Source organism: Urocitellus parryii, chromosome 6 (assembly GCF_045843805.1).
Source record: "Urocitellus parryii isolate mUroPar1 chromosome 6, mUroPar1.hap1, whole genome shotgun sequence".
Classification (NCBI taxonomy): Eukaryota; Metazoa; Chordata; class Mammalia; order Rodentia; family Sciuridae; genus Urocitellus; species Urocitellus parryii.
Genome location: NC_135536.1, coordinates 172,124,300 through 172,143,484, shown reverse-complemented (window position 1 = coordinate 172,143,484; position 19,185 = coordinate 172,124,300). Strand labels below are relative to the sequence as shown.

The 19,185-nt window shown below is 56.0% G+C and overlaps 1 protein-coding gene across 2 annotated transcripts in view; it reads left to right on the top strand.

Moving 5' to 3' along the window:
• Positions 1-17,859, top strand: part of LOC113177266 (tyrosine-protein phosphatase non-receptor type substrate 1-like) — a 39,985-nt gene extending 22,126 nt beyond the window's left edge. Inside the window, exons 5-10 of one of the 2 annotated variants that reach the window (XM_077799539.1) lie at positions 2,378-2,695; positions 3,176-3,508; positions 5,194-5,301; positions 8,200-8,224; positions 14,282-14,333; positions 16,806-17,859. In XM_077799539.1, coding sequence (XP_077655665.1) covers positions 2,378-2,695; positions 3,176-3,508; positions 5,194-5,301; positions 8,200-8,224; positions 14,282-14,333; positions 16,806-17,069 — 1,100 coding nt within the window. In that variant the 3' untranslated portion in view covers positions 17,070-17,859. The remainder of the gene's footprint in view (positions 1-2,377; positions 2,696-3,175; positions 3,509-5,193; positions 5,302-8,199; positions 8,225-14,281; positions 14,334-16,805) is intronic. The other variant, XM_077799538.1, reaches the window with a different exon arrangement.
• Positions 17,860-19,185: the final 1,326 nt, after the last annotated feature.

Here is a 19,185-nt window from a genome sequence, read left to right as displayed (position 1 = left end):
TCCTGTCCCTGATTAGAAAGCCACTTGCTCAACCTTGTTTCCTGTTGGGAAAATGGGGGGCATCCTCTGGGGGTGTCTGCCCTCCTCTCAGTCAGGTTCTCCCGGCAGCTGCAGGAACAGGACAGAGGCTTCTCCTGGGTCCCCACGTCTCCTGGCTTCTAAGGAATGAGTGTGTGGTCAGAGGGAGTGACGGCAGCAGCCATAGGTGTCGTTTATTAGGCACCTGCAGCATGCCAGGCACTGAGTCTTGCCTCTACCTCATCTTACAGGATGGTGTTCCCTTATTACAGAGGGCACACTGAGGCTCAGCAGATAAGAACAGAGACATGGGCTGGGGTCCGATGCCTTGTGGTAGACCACCCACCAAGCATGTCTAGGCGTGGATTCCATCTCCAGACCCCCAACCAACCAACCAACCTACAAAAAGCCCAGAGATTCTGTAATGAATCAACCTAAACCAGATGCCAGGAGCCCTGCCTTTGCCTGCTGTGTGTCTTTGGCCAGCCACGCCTGTCTCTGAACCTTGTTTCACAAAGGGGCTCACATTCAGACCCCCTTACAAGGTTGGTGAGCACAGATAGAGCAGCCAGCTTCAGAGCTCTCAAAATTTGATGATTGGTACCCTGTAGCCATAGGGGATCGGTTCTGGGACCCCTGAGGATACCCAAATCCAAGGGTGCTGAAGACCTTCCTATATAATGATGTGGTATTTGCCTATAACCTATGCACAGCCTCCTGTATACCTTAAAACATCTCTAGATTGCTTACAAAAGCAAATACTAAGCAAATAGTCTTATACTGTTTTGTTTAGGAAATCATGACAAGAAGAAGCATGTGCAGTACAGGCGCCACTTTTAAATCATGCTCCATCTGCAGTTGGTTGAGTTCAGGGACTGGGAACCCTCGGGTACGGGGAGCTGGTTCTGCCACCTCTCATCTCTTTAGTGACTTCCAGGCTGCTGGTGTCTTGATGACTTAAGTGACACCCTCCTTATTGTGCCCTCAGAATGTCTGGTGAACATTACAGGGTAGGTAGATGTTTACATGTACAAATATTTGTGCCTGGTGACTGTGCTGGGTGGTGATTAGCAATTTGGAGACTCCACAGGACCCATCTGAGGACCTGTCCACAGGGCACACGCCTCCTTCTGATCCTCTCCCTTGCGAGCCTTCTGCCTGCTCAGCAGGCCTGAGTCTGTGTCTCTTGTAATTAATCAGCGATTAACAACTTAACCCTCTTTAGCCTCCTGAGCACGTGGCGATCTATGTTTACAACCTCAAAGTGACCTAAGGAAGGCCCCAGATTCAGAAAAGCATTTTTTTTCCAAGAGCTGGGGAGGAGGCTGAGGCAGGAGGATCATAAGTTCAAAGCTAGCCCCAGTGATTTAGCAAGGCCCCAAGCAACTTGGCAAGACTGTCTCTAAATAAAAAAAAAAAAAAAAAAATAGGGCTAGGATATGGCTCAGCGCTAAAGTACTCCTAGGCTCAATCCCTGGTACCAAAAAAAAAAAAAAAAAAAAAGTTGGGGGGAGCAGTGGTGGTGGAGGGAAGCATCTCTTTAGCCTCTCCCTTTCAAATTCAGGAGTTAACACAGGTTAGACCACTGGTATATTTTTGGAAAGAATGGAAAACACGGAGTTTATTCATAAAAACCTACAGGGAGCTCCCTGGATAGAAAGAAATTCTTGGAGAAAGATAGATCTGCCTGGGTTCTCATCTGAGGCCAATCTGCGGTGTGTGGCTCAAAGCAAAATACTCCCAGGATCTCCTGTAATTGTCTCTGTGGCCCCAGAAGAGGTGCTGACCCCCATGTCTTAGACTCTGGAACGTGCACACCACACACGTCAGGGTGGCCGCAGGGCTCCAGGGTTTACGGTGGTGCTGTGGTGCTGTTTGTCACCTGTGTTTACTTCTATAAATGCTTTCCCTAGGTCCCCAAGGTCTCGGGGAGGCCAGTAGGGAATGATCAATACAAAGAGTGAAACAGGTCGGTCGTTTCCTCCCTGGGCCCAGCTTGGTGGAAATCCCCTCCTGCAGAGGACTTTGACCTCAGACCTGGGATTCCACCTGGTCTTCCCTTCCTCACTGTCTGGCCGGGTCAGTGTGTTTGCCACCAAGACAGGAGATAAGAGGCTGAGAACACCCGCTCCTGGCTTTCTTAAGAGGATTAACAGATAATGTCCTGTACAGGCTGGGGACCTAGCTCAGCCTTGGCATGTGCTTCCCAGCATGAGGCCCTGGGGTCGATCCCAGCAACACCAAAATAATAATAATAATAATAATAATAATGTCTAGGAAGGGTCTTCACAGTGTCACTCGCTCATGGTCACAGGTGGCCTCCCAATCACCTGACTTGTCTGTCAATGCTCCTCCGCAGCCAGACCTTCTCCCCCCATGGTATCGGGTCCTGGGACCAGGGCCACACCTGGGCAGATGGTGAGCTTCACCTGCGAGTCCCACGGCTTCTCCCCCCGGAACATCACCCTCAAGTGGTTCAAAAATGGGAATGAGCTCTCGCACACCCAGACCAGCGTGCACCCCACGGGAGAAAGTGTGTCCTTCAATGTGTCCAGCACAGCCCAGGTGACCCTGGCCCCTGGGGACGTGCACTCTCAAATCATCTGTGAGGTGGCCCATGTCACCCTACAGGGGAGCCCTCTTCGTGGGACTGCCAACTTGTCTGACACCATCCAAGGTACAGGACCCTGCTCCCCACCTCAGCCCACTCTGACCACCCAGCCTGCTGCTCCCCAGGAGCCTTGGCCAGGACCTCAGTGGCCTGGGCTCTAATTCCCAGCAGTGCTGCCACCTGCCATCACATATGGACTCCTGCCCTGTGTCCAGCATGAGCTGGTGGCTTCATTTCATTGACCAGAAGCAACTACCTCTGCTGAGCTCCTCCCAGAGCCGAGCCTTGATGTGCAGGGAGGTTCGATCTATTTGCTCACTTCCTGCAGGCAGCCTGTCAGCCTCACTCACTTACCCTCAGGGGAGCTGCTGGTCCCTTGGCACCTGTGGGTGGCAGGCCCTGTGGTTAGTGATTCACTCCTGTGCAAACCCTCAGTGTCTGAGCCCCTCTGCATGCCTGTCCCTGTCCCGAGGGAGGCCCTTGCCCTGTTGGGAGGAGCTCAGCATCTGTGCCATAAAGTCACAGCTTCTCCCTGTGCTGTTTCAGTTCCACCCACCATGGAGGTCACCCCACAGCCCACCTTGGCAGGGAACCAGGTGAACGTCACCTGCCAGGTGAAGCACTTCTACCCCAAGAGCCTACAGGTGACCTGGGTGGAGAATGTCAACATGTCCAGGACAGAAACAGGCTCAACCCGCTCAGAGAACAAGGACGGGACCTTCAACCTGACAAGCTGGCTGCTGGTCAACTCCTCTGGGCACAGGGAGGACGTGACGTTCACCTGCCGGGTGGAGCATGACGGGCAGCCAGCCACCACCAGGAACTACACCCTGAAGGTCTCTGCCGACCCCGGGAAGCAAAGCCCCGAAAACACCCGCGGTGAGGCCTACATCCCAGCTGATTGAATGCTTTAAACTTCACCTTGACTCTGTGTGTTGTGATGTGAGAGCAGTGACCCCCCGTCCCCCAGGGCACCCAGAGCCTGGGAACACAGCAGCGTCTTAGTCAGCTCCCCACACCACACTCTGAGGGTCTCCTCTGTGGGGTTGGGCACACATCTCATGGGGCCTTCAAACAGGGACACTAAGGAGGAAGACAGGACTGGGGATGGGCCTGTCCTGGCCGCTGCCACTTGCCTTCTTCACCTGACACTCGTCACGTCCTCATGGCCGCCTCCCTCCTCTCTTTCTGACCTCAGCCTGGTGTCCCCAGCACTCCTGCTGCTGGCAGTGGGGTGGGAGGCTCTAGGGATTCTTTCATCTTGGCTCAAGGAAAACCAGAGCTGCTGTGACCACTGTTGTACCTACTGTGTCCCATGTGTGCTGTTTCTGTGCGACCGTCTCTCAGGGACCCTTTCTGGGCCAAGGGCATGCTCATTTAGCATGAAGGTGACACATCCACTCCACCAGGTTGGGAGACCCAGGCACGGGTTGTCCGCCCCCCTCCGAAGTGTTGCGAATTCTTCTTACTTGAAAATAGCCGCATCTTATTGTCCTCTAGTGCCACCCTGGAGTGATGATCTGTCATCACCTTGGCTGGCAGTTTGTACATAGCAGAACCTTTGGACAGATGAGAACGGAGGCCACTTCTTTGTGCTTCCTTCAGGGAACCCCAAGAGAGCCTCAGTGCTGTGTCATGGTGTCCCTTTGATTGTACCAAAGCCTGGTTTTCATAGGATGTGCAATACAGGGTGTGTGGATTTGTCACAGGCTTGCTGTGGGACCTTGAGCAAGTCAGTGCCTGACTCTGAGCCTCTGCTTGCGAAGGGCCATGTTGAAGGAGATGAGCTTCGTGCCCCTCAGCTCTGATTCTCGGTGGGTAGGGACTGTGACTGTTTTATTCAGCATTGTAGCTTCAGGGCACATAATAGGAACTCAATTGTTGGAGAGAGGTTGGAAGAGTTGGTGTTGAATAGTTGCAGTGGAACTTATTATCATCCCAAGAAGAAGGCAGCAGAGGGAAGAGGTTCACCTGACCTGCCCAAGGTCATGTAACTGGTTAGAGACATTGATTTGAACCCACGTTTCTATGTCTTGGAGCCCTGGATCTCCTACCTGTGCCCTGGGGCCCCTCAAGCCTCTGCTTCTAACCCAGGTGCCCTGATTCACAGCTCGTAGGCTGTAGGGCCCAGGGCCGGGGTGCAGATGGGTGGTCAGCCCCTGGGAGCTCACCGAGTCCCGGAGCCAGCGGGCACACAGCCGCTCCACAGTGTCCCTCTCCCCCAGCGCCTTCTGCAGCTAGCGGCTGATTCACGGTCTCAGATGGACGGGTGGCTCCTCTGTGGTTCGGCTCCAGATGAGAAGGAACGTGTTCTGTTCCCTGGGAGGGAGATGCTGCCCACACCCTGCAGCTGGGCTCCACGGTCCCCTATCCTGGGCCCTCAGCCTGGTGTTTGCTCCTGGTGACCCCCAGGGGCAACTATGCCCCAACCCCTGTGCCCACGTGACTGCGAGGCTCGCCCGGCCCAGCCAGCTGTTCTGCCTCACTGTGCAGAGGGGCCGTGGGTTCGGGTTTTTCTGTTTTCCATCTGCATAAGTGAAGCCTGTCTTCTGTGTGGTCCTCAGACAAGTCTGCCAATTGGAACATCTTCATCGTGGTGGGTGTGGTGTGTGCCTTGCTCGTGGTCCTGCTGATGGCGGCCCTCTACCTCCTCCGCATCAAACAGAAGAAAGGTGGGTGGCTCCCCTCTCCTCCCTCAGAATCCGCCCCTGGGCTTGTCCTCCCTGGGACACGAGGTGCCTGGGGCATGGGTGACGGGGTCCAGAGGTGGCCACACCAGGGTGGCTGGGGCAGCTGCTCCAGGCTGGTGGAGTCTGGGAGGGTCCCTGGTGGCCTGCCCCTCATGGTGGCAAAATGATGGTCATTGCCCTGAATTTTGTTCCTCCCAGGTCACTCCTGAGGCAGGAAACAGATTGCTGCCAGGGGTAGCAAGAGGGGCCCTGGGACCTCCCCTTGCCAGTCTCAGGGGGGAAGAGGCTTTCCCAGGAGCTGCGGCCAGACTCCCTCTCTCCTCCCGTGCATCCAGGTCACATGCCCAGCGCAGGCCGTGGGGGAGGGAGTGGGGTCAGCACAGCCAGTACCTCCGAGGTGGGGGGTGGGGGCAGCATGTAGGATGTTGGGGCAGTGTGGACACACAGTGCTCCTCAGGGTGACCCCAGAAACGTGGGTGTCCTCTCTAGAAGCCCCACCCTCCATGGCACTGCGCATGAGGCTGGGGCTGGGACAGGCCTCGGCTTTGAAGTCAGGCCAACCAGGGCTCTTGATGCCTCTTTTGTACTCTATAAACAATCAGCTCTGCCTCCACGAGCCTCCGTTTTATAGCCTCATCTATAAAATGGCTTTATCGAGCCTGGTGCAGTGGTCACACCCATGATCCCAGCGGCTCGGGAGTCTGGGGCAGGAGACGGCAAGTTCAAAACCAGTCTCCACAAGAGCGAGGCCCTAAGCAACCCAGGGAGACCCTGTCTCTAAATAAAATACAAAATAGGGCTGGGGTGTGGCTCAGTGGCCTAGTGCCCCTGGGTTCAATCCCCAGTACCCGCCCCCACCCCCTCAAAACAAAATGGCTTTAGCAGCACCTTCCTTAGAGGATAGATCTGGGGCCCAAGTCGGCTCCTGGGAAGTGACAGTCTGGCATGTTCTGGGACCTTAGCACGCACTTCCTCAGCCACGCTCAGAGGAGCCAGTTTTAAGCTGGTATTTCCAAAACCTTTTTACTGCAAGCGACAGAAATAACATTTCATCTCAGCCCAACACACCCCTTTAGATAAAATTGAAACTCTGGTATTTTTTTTTTTTGGTCATACTGTGTTCTTTTCTGTTTAAAGTGGCTGGCTGTGACCCACCACGAGCCACAGGCGGCAAAGTGACAGGCGCTGTCCTGAGCTGCCCTCCTGTGTCGGGGCGCTTGGCTCAGCCAGCACGGGGTGTCCTGGGTAGTCAGGATCCCCTCTGCTCCAACCTCCTGTCCCTCCTGGGCTGGCAGGAGTCTGCCTGAGACACAGACCAAGCCCCACGCTCCAATTCAGGAGGGTGGGGTAGGCCCTGCCTCTCCAGAGAGTAAAGGGGTCCCCAGCACCTGCCCCATGATGGTCTCCCTACAGTTCCTGGGGAGCCCTCCACTTGTTCACCCAGAGGGGAGAAAACATTGTGGTGGCCTTCAGTGAAGCCCCAGCTGTCCCTTCCAGGACTGCGTCTGGCGTAGGGCAGGGATCCTGGCTCATGAGCTTGTCACTGTGGGGTAGGCTCAGCGGCCCTTGTTGCAGAGGAGGGATCTGAAGAGAGGTCGACACCCAGGAAGCCCCTCAGCTGCTGAGTGGTGGGTCTCTACACAGAGCCCAGCTCCCAGACCAGGCTGCAGGGACCTGTGTCCCACTGGGCCACCCCCACGTGCTCCACACTGCTTCCGGGGCTTGGCGTGTAGTGACACAGTCAGCCCCCGCCACAGGGCTCAGCCCAGGTTTTGCAACCCATTTTACAGGTGAGGAAACTGAGGCCTGGGTGAGTTAGAAAGCTTTCTCAGGAGCTCCCAGCCAGCAGGTGGGGCCAGGATTCAAAGGCAGGGACCAATTAGTGCCCACTCTGCACACTGCCTCCCCGCACCCCAAGGAGATGTCCCTCCTCCCCTCCTTGGGCCCTGGAGATGTCCCCTCCTCGACCTCAGTACCCTCTGCGTAATGTCCCCTTGTCAGCTCCACCACTGGCCAGCTGCGTAAGCCTGGGAAGTCACCCAGTCTCTCAGGTGGAGAAGGAGGGGATTGGCATCCGGTCACTAGATTCTCAGAGATGACACGGGCCCCAGCTTGACCCTCTGCCTCCATTCAGGCCTCAGCCGCTGAGCCCCCACCAGGTGCTGGCTGCCCCAACCACCCAGCCCCTGCCTAGGCACCAGGCCCGGGGAACCTGGCAGCAGGGATTCCTGCCTGCGGCGGCCTCTGCCTGTCCAAGTACAGCGCAGAGCACACTCAAGTGCACACGTTGCTTTTTAATTACAATTTTGCAGCAAAATTGGAGTCCAATGGCTGCTCAGCCCTGAGGCCTCTCTGTGGGAGGCCCCATATCACAAGCTGAAAACATCTGAACCAGATAGACGGACACTGTCTTTCTTGGAAAGAGGTGATACGTAAATAAATGGATGCACAGCTCAGCCCTGTGAGTTTTAGAAGCTCAGAGAGGGAAAGTGACCCACCTAGGGTCACACGGCAGGTAGGTGAGTGGCAGACCTGGCTTCACACTGCTCCTCAGCCGCTCTCCAGGACCTAAGTGGGACCCAGTTCGATCGAGGGTCCCATGAGGTTTTCACTTGCACTTGCTCGGGGGTGAGGCCCCGAGAGGGAGGCAGGTGGCTTCTCCTGGAAGGGGGAAGCCAGGAAGGCCTAGCTCAGTCCTCGGCTTCTAGCAAGATGAAGGACCACCCACGGGGGAGGTGGCCATGGGGACTTCCTGTGGTCCCCAGAATGTGACGGAGATAATTACCTTACACATCCCTGGAGCAAACCTTTGCATAAAAAAACGTTGCCAGAGGCGGTGGTGTGTCTAGGGGACTCACTGCTTCTCCTTTTCTCTTTCAGCCAAGGGCTCCACTTCTTCCACAAGGTGAGTGCATCCTTGGGCCCGACACCATTGCAGATCTCGCTGGGTGGCTTGGCGATCGCGGGCCGTCCTCACTGGCCCCTCAGTTCCCCCTCTCTCTTGTAAGCGGGAGGCTCCAGGTCTGTGTTTAATTCTGGTCTCAGATACAGAGGTTTGGTGCACAGTGGCACTGATTTCTCACCTCTGTCCCCAGTCAGCATGGCCCTGATCTAATCCCCTGCAGAGTGACAGAAACTCCAAGTCCCTGAATGTCACAGTGTACTGCACACACGGCTGGCCTCTCCCTCCCCAGATCCCAGTTCTATACCTGCCTTCTCCTTCGTTGATGAAGATGTGCTGAGTACCTTGGGTGCCAGGGTGGACGCCGGGCAGGGGCTCAGGTCTCCTCACAGAGGGAACGTTAGCTTATTGATTGACACTTGCAGGGACTTGTCAGATCCCTGGTATGTGCAGCTCTGCTGTGGGTGAGCAAGAAGGAGCCCCGGGCTTCATGGGGCTCAGCCTTGGCCAGGGATGCAGGCAACAAGCATGCAAGTGAAGTGATCTAGAACATTCTACCAGGTGGTGACAACTCTGGTATGGCCAAGGGGGTGGAGGGTCACGGTGGGGGGCTGTCTCAGGCAGAAGGGGCACCTTTGCAGAGGCTTTGTGAGCAGAAACCTGCAGCTGGGAGCTGAGACCAAGATCAGGGCTGGGCAAGAGAGCAGTTAGGGCCAGAGCCTGGGGAGGGAAGTGGCCAGGACAGAAGGAAAGAGGGGAGACAGGGATGGGGTCGGGGGACGCAGGCCTCCTCTTAGCAGAGGACCATGCGGCAGGATGTGCTGCAGAGCTGGGCCAAAAAGACTGGTCAGCATCCAGGAAGGCCCTGGGAGTCACTGCCAGCAGAGCAGGGACCACATTCCACAGTGTCCCCTGGGCATGCCGCCGTGTGGAAACAGGTAGACATCTACGCTGGACACGAGAAACAAAACTGTAAACAGGTTCTTACTGTTTCAGGTCAGGTTTTGCCACCAATGGGTTGTGCAGATCTTCCATTTCTTTTTTCTAGAGCTTTCTGGACTTCAGAATTGCACAGCAAATACTCAGGATCTAGGGTGGAGGCCAGTGGCCTCGAGTCTGGACTCCTAGAAGGATCCACAGTTTTACTCCCAGTGGGAGAATGAGCCCTAGGGGGGATGGGGCCTGGCTTTTGCTTTAAGAGCATCGGCCTGACTGCAGGTGGGAATCTGGCTGTGAGGTGAGGGTGGAGGCAGGGAGGCTGGTGAGGAGGCTACTGCAAGGGACCAAGCAGATGATGGGGCCCAGACCTGAGCGGTGGGTGGACTGAGAAATGGTCAGTTCCTAGACATAGTTTGAAGGGAGAGCAGAGAACATGCTGATGGATTGGATGTAGAGTCAAGGACAGCTGCAAGGTTGGGGGCAATGAAGCGCTGTGTCCTGAGATGGGGGGTCACAGGTGATGAGTGTGGTGATGGAGGAACTACTGGGCTCTGTGGTTGCGCATAGTAGGAGCATCTCACCTGCCCAGAGGGTTGGCAGCTTCTTGTGCCGTTCTCCTGTGCAGAATGGAAAGTCCTTGGGTAAAGCTGTGCCTCCTGCTCTGGCCTCCACGGGCGCTTCCTGGGCTGAGCCTGTCCAGCCTCCCAGCCTCCCTGCAAACACTCAGCGCCCTTCTGACCTCCCAGGGAATACTGTCCTGGTGCCCTGTCTTTGCCTGTCCCGTCCACACACTAGGCACGCTCTTGTCCAGGAGCCAGACTCATCCCCATCCTCTGCTGAGAGACCATCAGTGTCCCCCATGTCCCTCAAGATAAAGTCCCGAGGCTCTGGAGGCTTCATGGCCTGGCTGCAGCTGGTGAGGACAGTCTCACTTCTGTCCACCCCGCCAGGCCTCACACTGAATGGCTGAGCCACGCTGCTCCCTTCCTGCCACACACAGGCCCCCTGCTGTCCTCCTGGCCTCTGTGCACTGGCCTCTGTCCTGGGTGGACCCCCCACACGTACCACCCAGGGTCTCCACAGCGCTGGGGGCAGAGGCACCTGTGAGCTCTGCAAACCACTCCTGGAGGAGCTAGAGCCACCCCTGCCTCCACCTGGTCACCTCCCACTCTTCCTCCTGAGCTCAGCAAGGACATGACCATCTACCTACTTAAGGGGCTCCCTGTGGCCTCCTGTGCCCTGGCACTGACACCCTCGTGTGTTCCAGGTGTCTCTGTGCCCATTTACAACCCACCTCTCTCAAGGGCAGGGACCGTGCCCCTCGTGTTCACACCTAATAGCTTCTGAACTCATCACTGTCCCTGGAAAGGGGCAGGTGCCCAGTAGAGGTTTGCTGAGTGGCTGAATGAGCGCCGTCCCTAACCCATGCCGTGCCCAGAGCTCTTCTCTCACCAAATCCCCGGACCCCTGCTCTCCGTGGGGGCATCTCTGCCTTCTGTTTTGCTTTGTTATTGGCCTGACTTTTCACCTGACTCACCTTCCCAGTTGCACAAGAGGTTCTGGAAGCAAAGAACAGTGAGAGTGTCCGTGACAATGACAGTGGCAGTCACAGCTGCCATTAACTGAGCATTTATGGCCTCCTGTGCACCCATCCGTCCCTTTCCTTCCTTGATCCCACTCGGTGGTTTTAATTTTTGCAAAAGCCCTATGATTGTTCCCCAGTCCTGTCACAGGACAGGGGTTCCCAGGATCCAGGCTGTGGCGGACTCCTGGGGAGTCCTGTTCAGACTCACTGCACCCCGAGTCTTTCAGGGTTCCTGCCCAGCCAGTGCTGTTCTCCCCGAGCCACACTCTGAGAACCCCGATTCTAGAGGGTTGTTATCATCCTGGTCCTCGGGTCCAGGCACCTGAGGCTCAGAGAAGTCATGTGACATTCCCTGGGTCCTGCCACTCATCAGTGCGGGCCCTGTGACCCCAGCCCTGATGGCGGGTGCTCCTCCTCTCTGCTAGCCAACCGCTTTCTGCCTGTGTCTTATTTTTCCAGCGTGAGCCTCCCAAGGAGCTGAGGCATCACTGGCTCCCTCATCTCCAGTGAGTGAGCCCGGAGGGTGCTTCCCGGGCAGCTGGTGGGGGTCAGCCCCACTCCAGGGACTGGGTGCAGGGGAGGGTGCCACTCAGAGCTCAGAGAGCCTTCAGCTGGTGGCTGCTGAGGGACCATTGGCCCTAAAGCCCCCCGGCCCCGGGCTAGGAATGCGCAGGCAGAGAACATTGCCTGTCATCCTCCCGGCTCAGGAGAAGTGAGCCTCTGCTCCCTTAATTGGGCACTGGGGTCCATTCAGTCGGCCATTTGCTCACTCGTCAGACATTGGCTGCGTTTATTCTTGGGATATTTAGGGCTTTCCCGAGTCTTTCATTGATTCATCTGGACGGGCCCCGCTGGGTGCCAGGAGCCCGAGCTGGGGCATCGCAAAGGAAAGCAGAAAAGGGACGAAGCTGGGCCTGTGGCACTGAGGGTCCGCGGGAGAAGAGCTCATTCATTCATTCAACAAACATCTAGGGAGGGCGGCCACAGGCCAGCCCAGGACAAGGCCGGCGCCTCCCAGGTGAACAGGACAGACCTCGTCCCTCCCCGTGTAGAGCTCCTGGCCTCTTGGGGACAGCTTACCCGACAAGCTGGAGGCTTAATGATGTCTGCAGGGCCCGCTGGGATAAGGGAAGAGATGGGGCAGACAGAGAGCCGGTCCAGGGCTCCAAGGCAGGAGCGCACAACACAAGCTCAGGGCGTGGAGGCCAGAGTCGTGAGGGTGGGAGAGGTGAGACCGAGGCGGTCAGCAGGGCAGACCACACAGTGCCTCTCCAGCCCACATACAAGAGGGATCGCACCGTGTGGCGAGAGGGGTGAGCGCTCCGGGCAGAAAAATAATGTGGCATCTTTTATGCATTTTAAGTGTGGAGAATGCTGGCCACAGTGGCTCAGGCCTGCAGTCCCAGAGCCGTGGGAGCTGAGGCAGGAGGATTGCAAGTTTGAGGCCAGCTGAGCCAACTTAGCAAGACCCTGTCTTAAAATAAAAAATAAAAAGGGTTGGGAGGTGGGTGAGTGTCCCTGGGTTCAATGCCCTGTACAAAAAGAAAAAAAAGAAAGAAAGAAAGAAAGAGAGATTGTGGAGAATGGAGGCAGAGAGGCCAGAAAGGAGGCTTGTTTAGGAATTTAGAGAGGAGAGCTGAGAGAGGGAGATGACAGAATGGCTGAAAAAAAAATTTTTTTTTTTTTAATGGAGCTGACCAGCCTTGCAGGAATCAGATCGCAATTTCTCTTTCTTGTACAAGAAGAGAGAAGAATCAAGGATGACTCCCACTTTAGCCTGACTCAGGATGAGTTAGTGCCATTCACTGAGATAGAAAGACCAGAAAAAAAAGTGGATAATTGGTTATAATCTGAAATACAGCTATGAAAGAGAAGAGCTTGAGGTTCTGAAATGGAATTTGAGAGATTCAGTGAAGGTCCCCCCCGAAAAGACTGTTGAATATAGGATTTGAGGGAAGAGTTGGAGAGAGGCCGATGAAGAGGCAGGAGGGCTGTGCGTGCAGAGGTCCTGGGGCACTCCGGCCAGCGCTCATTCCAAGTTGGTTGTTGGGCGCCTGTGCCCATTCAGCATGACAGAGCAACGGAAAGCAGAGGTGAAAATATGCAAGGAGGTCTGAGATTGTCACAGAGGGCCAGCCACCATCCCAGCATGGTCAGCAAATCCTTCCCAAGGAGGTGACACCAGAGTTAAGTTTTGAAGGATGCTTGAAAGTTCACCAAGAGAAAAAGCGTGACGGGGTCATTCAAGGCTGTTGTTGAAGCAGAAAACACAAAGCTCCGAGTAGCCAGCATGAAATACTTGGTGGGTGGCTCGTGAGTAAATGAGCTCGGGGGAGTGGAGGAGCCGCGGAGCCAGGCTGCCTGGGACGCTGAGCAGGGCGAGGAGTTGGACTCCAACCAGACAGGCAGCAGGGAGCGGCGGGGGGCTGGAAACCAGGGGGTGGGGGAAGATCTGCATGATCTCCCCCACCAGACGCGTCCCCAATCCTGGAGGGCTGTTCCTGTGGCACGTGGGACATGTCATGCCCCAGAACTGCCTTCTGAGCCAAGCACTCATGCCAAATCCATTAATAACCTGGCTGCCAAGTGCCATTGCTCACTTCTGACACTATCCAGGCGACCGAACCGTCCCAGAGTCACCAGCCTGAGAACCTAACACGACTCCTGTGGAGCCAGCAGCTCCGTGTGCACATCACCTTGACCGTGACCCCTGTGCGCTGAGCCGCAGCCTCCAATGGCCGAACCAAGGGCTTTTTTGATGAACCAAGGCATCGTGGTCTTTCTCTTTTCATTGTTTAGCCGTAATATATAGGTACTCCTAATACAGAGCATTTGGGAAATATGGGAAACCCAATACCCCCACAAAGACCACTGCGGTTGGCATTTGCCCCCCATTATTATCCACACGTTTTCCACCATTGAGATCATTCCACAGAGATTTGCCTTTTTGGTTATCACTTTAATCATTTGTAACTTTAAAAAAGTATCTTCTCGTGAACCTTTTAAACCTTAATCTCTACGTTCACCCTAATTTCCTAAACCGGTCTCGATGGACAGAGCCCAGAGAGACAAACCTCCCTCCCCACACCCTGCCTGGGACAAACGGACAGGAAGTGCTTTGTATATGGAATTTCCCCCAAAAAGTCAAGAGATGGAGACCCCATTCAGGCCCTCCCCCTCCCCCTGGGGCTGTCCTTCCAGGGTCCTAGCTCGCCTCCCCCACCCGCAGCCTGTGAAGCACCATGCCTTCCCTGCCCAGTGCATCTTCTGGGTATTATCATCTTTAAAGATCCCTGCCCACAGACATTGAAAAAAAAAAAAAAAAAGCAAATGGCAGAGCATTGTTGCCACGTCCTTGTTAGTGAGAGATGGCCCCCTTGTCCAAACATTTGATAAGCAGTTGTATTTCTGCTGTGACTCATTCATCCCTGTCCTCTACCCATATAGGAAGTGGGACTGAAATGTTATTCTTATCGATTTGCATAAGCACTTGAGGTAGTGCGGTATTTATATCTGTGTGTCTCTTTCCATTTTAGGTTGCATGAGCCGGAGAAGAACGCCAGGGATATAACCCAGGTACAGTCCTTGGTGAGCCGCCCTTCCTGGGAAACTCAGGGTGTGATTTCCTTGCATCAGCCTGAGTTGCAGATCCGGTTCTAAATTAAGACTCTGTCCCCCCCACCCCACCCCCCCTGGAGGGAGGCGGAGGGGAGAGGATCTGTGCATTCCTGATTTCCCCGTGTCCTCTGCGGGGTCCTCCTCGCTGCTCCAGCCAGGAGACTCTGATGTCACCTTGCTTCATGGTACCACTCCAGTGGGGCGCTGGGCACCATGTGTGCTGGGTGGCCTGGTGCCCTGGGGTCGGGCTGTAGCCCTGCATTCGCTCAAGGCAGTCCCCCCACCAGGAGCACCATCCCCATCAGCTCGCTCCCACCTGGGGTAATAGCACAGCGCCGGCCGCCTCTCTAGCTTTTGCTGCTGGAAAGACCCTTTTGTCATGAATTTCCTCCCGCGGGCACCTCCCTAGACCTGGCAGTCCCCCTCAACATCACTAAGGAGACTTCTTAGGCAACGTGATTGGTCTGTTTCTGAGCAAACGAGATTGGCCTATTTCCAGCTGACCTCGTCTGACCTGGGAGGCAGGGGCCCCTCAGCACCTGGTAATGCGGCAGGCCCTGCTCTGAGCCCGGTGAGGGAGCATCACCCATCCTGGACATTTCCTGGGCGATTGGCATCATTTAGACATAATGTGTTGACGAGGTCGGGCTGGGGGGAGGCCGAACACCTCAGCCTGCCCTCCTGACCCGCTGCGGCCCCCACAGCCCTGGGCATGAGATTGGGTGGGAACTGGAAGAGACAGGACCATGTCCAGTCGTGGCCTTCTCCCCAGTCTGGACTTCTCTCTGGAACCTTCTGGGGAAAGGACGATGGTGAGAAGAATTAGTCATGGAAACCTGTAGAAATCACCGTCAAAGACTAAATGAGCACCAGCTTCGTGCCAGGCCCTGGGCAGTAAGCCGGGCAGTCATGACCCTGCTCTGGCCGAGCTGGCAGACCTGAGCCTCGGGCCCTGAGGCTGGGCACCAGCTCTTGCTGGGGAGGGACTCTGGCTGTCCCTGTGGGTTTCGCTGACAGCAGCTGGGGAGCACCTGCAGGGCTCAGGATGGAGGGAACCTGGTGAGGGAGGGCCACAGCCCGAGAGCCAGCAGACGCTGCCCGCTGGGTGATGCCAGATCATCAGGCCCGCTTAGGTTTCAGTTTCCTCGCCTGGGAAAGGGCCGGGTGAGGCCTCCGGAGGGGATATGTGGGAGTGGGTGGTGTCCAGAAGCCTAGGATTGAGATCAGCAGCTGCTGGGCGCGGGCAGAGCAGGCTCTAGTTCACGGGGAGACATTTTAAGGCGCGATGGCCGGTGGTGAGACGAACGTGGGAGGTGTGCGGCTTTTCGAGTGGCTGGCGTGTGTTGGCGGTAAGCGATCGCAGGTGCCAGGCTCGGTTCTGAACGCTTGCCTGGATGCTTCCGCTCGATCCCCACGACAGCCCTGGTGAGAGGCACGATGATTATCCCTGCTTCACAGATGGGGAGACTGAGGCCCGGAGAGATTAAAGGATCTGCCAAAAGTCGCTTAGCTTGAAAAGGCAGAACCAGGATTCAGACCCAGGCCTTCTGACTCCAGAACCTTTACCACGCCCACAGCCAATGATCTCACTCCCTCACCGCTGCTGTTCTGTCTCTCAGCTCCGGCTGTACCCAGAGTGAGGGTGAAATCATTGCCATCCATTGTTCACCCTTCCCTCCCTCCCTCCATCCATCCATCCATCCACTCATTAATCCATTTGTTCATCCATCATCCATTCATCTCTCTATTCACCCGTTCATTTCTCCATCCATTCATCTGTGCATTCACTCATCCATTTATCCATCCATTAATCCATCTTTCCACCTATTCATCCATCCATCCATCCATCCATCAATCCATTCATCCATGCATTCACTCATCCATTTATTCATCCATCTACCTAAACATCCATCTATCCACTCACCTATCCCTCCACCTATCCATCCATCCACCCACCTCTCCATCCACCCATCCATCCATCCATCCATGCATCCATGCACTCATGTCTTCAACATGAATTGAGCCTCTCCTGTGCCAGCCTTGGTACCCATATCAACAAAAGTCCAATGAACATTTGCCAAATAAACACATGAATGAATATGAGTATCCCTTCCCATACGGGGACATCAGATCTATTCAGGCCCCCAGCCGACCCTGTCCTTGGCAGTGGGTACTGTGATGGGAAGCAGGAGAAGGAGCCTGGGCCCAGCCAGGGGCATGGAGGGCAAGGAAGCATCTTAGGATAGAGTCACGCTTGAGCTGAAATGGACTTGGTGGATTTGTGACGAGGAAAAGGAGGGGTGACGTGGGAAGAGGGGTGAGAACCGCAGGTGGTTCCAGCTGGGAGGAGGGGACAATGAAGGAGGACTGTGGGGGACTGTGCCCGGTTGGTGGTTGAGCAGGCTGGATGCTCCAGAATGACCTTCTCTCCGTGCCTTTTAGATCCAGGACACAAATGACATCAATGACATCACCTACGCCGACCTGAACCTGCCCAAGGAGAAGAAGCCTGCCCCGCGGGCTGCCGAGCCCAATAACCACACAGAGTACGCCAGCATCGAGACTAGCCCGCCCTCCAGGCCAGAGGACACCCTCACCTACGCCGACCTGGACATGGTCCACCTCAACCGGGGCCCCAAGCAGCCAGCCCCCAAGCCCGAGCCGTCCTTTTCGGAGTACGCCAGCGTCCAGGTCCAAAGGAAGTGAACAGACTGTGCTTGGCTCTAGGGGCCTGTCCCCACGAGCTTTCTTGTCCCCCATGGAGTGGTCCGTGTGGAGGACAGCCAGCCCCATCCCGGGACGGCTGGGTGGCATCGGCCCCAGGACCAGGAGTGAGGGCGGCTCCTGTCTGCCCAGCCCCCTCGGCTCTCCAGCGTTTCCAGGGCAGCCACGGCCCCCACACCCTGCACCCCGTCTGGAGGACTGATGTTGCCGAACCACCTGGGGAACCCGCCGGCGCCACTGCTGGGGACCAAGAACTGTTGTGCCTCTGACCGTCACTCACGGGTCTGGGTTGTGGTCTTAGAGACCCTGGCTGCCTCCTTGACGCCCCAGATCCTGCTCTTCCAGGATGAGGAGGACAAGACCCCCCACCTCCTCTTACCACCTCCACCCCACTGGGGCTTCTGGGAAATCTTTTCCCTGTAGATCCAACTGCCCCTCCATGGAAAAAGCTGGAAAAAAATAAAACTGAGACCCGAGTCCTGAGACTCGGAGGTTGCTGCCGACAGTCCTGGCCTCGTCCGCTCTGGGTCCATGTGCCACTCTGGAGCATCTGCCAGCCCCACGGGGCGCTGGGCGCGGCCCGCCTCTCCTCTCAGCCCCCAGCTTGCTTCCCCCCTGGCAGCACTAACCCAGCAGCCTCGCCCCGGGGACGCCTGTAAATTATTGAGAAATGTGAACCGTGCAATCTTGAAGCCGAGGTGTTAGAAAACTTGATCTGTGGTGTTTCGTTCTGTTTCGTTTTCTTTTCTTTTTTTTTCTTCTTCTTCTTCTTCTTAAAACAACAGCAGCGTTCTCTTGGCTCTTTGTCATGTGTTGAAGTTCACGGTTGGGTCTTGTGAAGTCTGAGGTTTCACAGTGTGTTGTCCTGGAGGGAATTTTCTTACAGCAGAAACTGAATCCTTCCAAGTCCCAGAGCCCCGAGGACCTGGAAGAAGGATCCATCCGGCTGCTCTGTGGAGACACGTAGCCTTCTCTCCGGGACTCACTGGACCGCGTCCTCAGCGGGGCCACCCGGCGGGGTCTGTTCCCTCCGAGGCCCCACGGTGGTAAGTGCAGACCTGTCCAGATCCGATGCCTCCGTCTGCTCTTCCATAGAGTGGGAAGAGGGACGGTGACACCCCTCCCCACCATCTCTCACAAGCACTTTAGGGACATGCACAGGGGGGGACACTGAGCCAGGCTGTTTGCCTCACCCCCTTAGCCATCGCCCCCTCCCCATCCGGCTCTCAGAACTCATTCCTACAAGGAAGAAGCTTCCATTTCTGCTCATGAACGCCATTGGGATCAGACTGGAATAGATCCTGGTCACTACTGGGCAGCCCAGCTCTGAGCCAGGGCAGACACCCCCCCCCCCCCCGCCAGCCCCCTGCCCTCTGGTTCAGAAAGTCAGGCAGAGGCTGTGACCCAGTCACCCTCTGACTGCCACCCTTGTAGCTGGGTGCCAAGGCCTGGCTGGGCCTAGGAGCGTAGGTCACAACCCTGGTTATTAGTTTTCACATATGGCTTGTAGACTTGAGAAACCAATGTCCCTGATCCCCTGAGCCGTGGGAAGCCCATGGCACACCTGGCTGTCTGAGCCAGATGCTGAGCCTGCCTGCCCGACCGTTTCTGCAGGTGCAACACACAGGTGAGACCCGGGGGCTCAGCGCAGACCCGGCTCTCCGGGGCCGGTGACTGGTGTTTTACACACTGTCATCTGGAAGTTTGCTGAGCCAACGGGCCACAAGGGCAGTCTAGGCCTGACAAGCCAGCTCCTCGGTGACATCTGGGAGCCACAGTGGCCCGGTCATCTGCTCTGGCTGTTTCTCAATTCCAAAGGGTGGGCTTGTTACCCTCTGCGTCCCTCTGCTCTGCCCAGAGACAGCACACATGTGCACACACGCACGCACAGACACACACAGGATTTTTAAAAGAATGTTTTCTTGGTGCCATTTAAATTTTGTTTTACTTTAATTTTGGGAGGGGGAAATAGGGAACGAGGCCAAGGAAGACTGTAGTTCAGTTTCAGCTGGGCAGCCTGGAGAGTCCCCGTACCTTGTGTATGGAACCCCAGGAAAAGGAAGAGGTTGAAATAAACCTGCGGAAGGAGCGTGGTTTC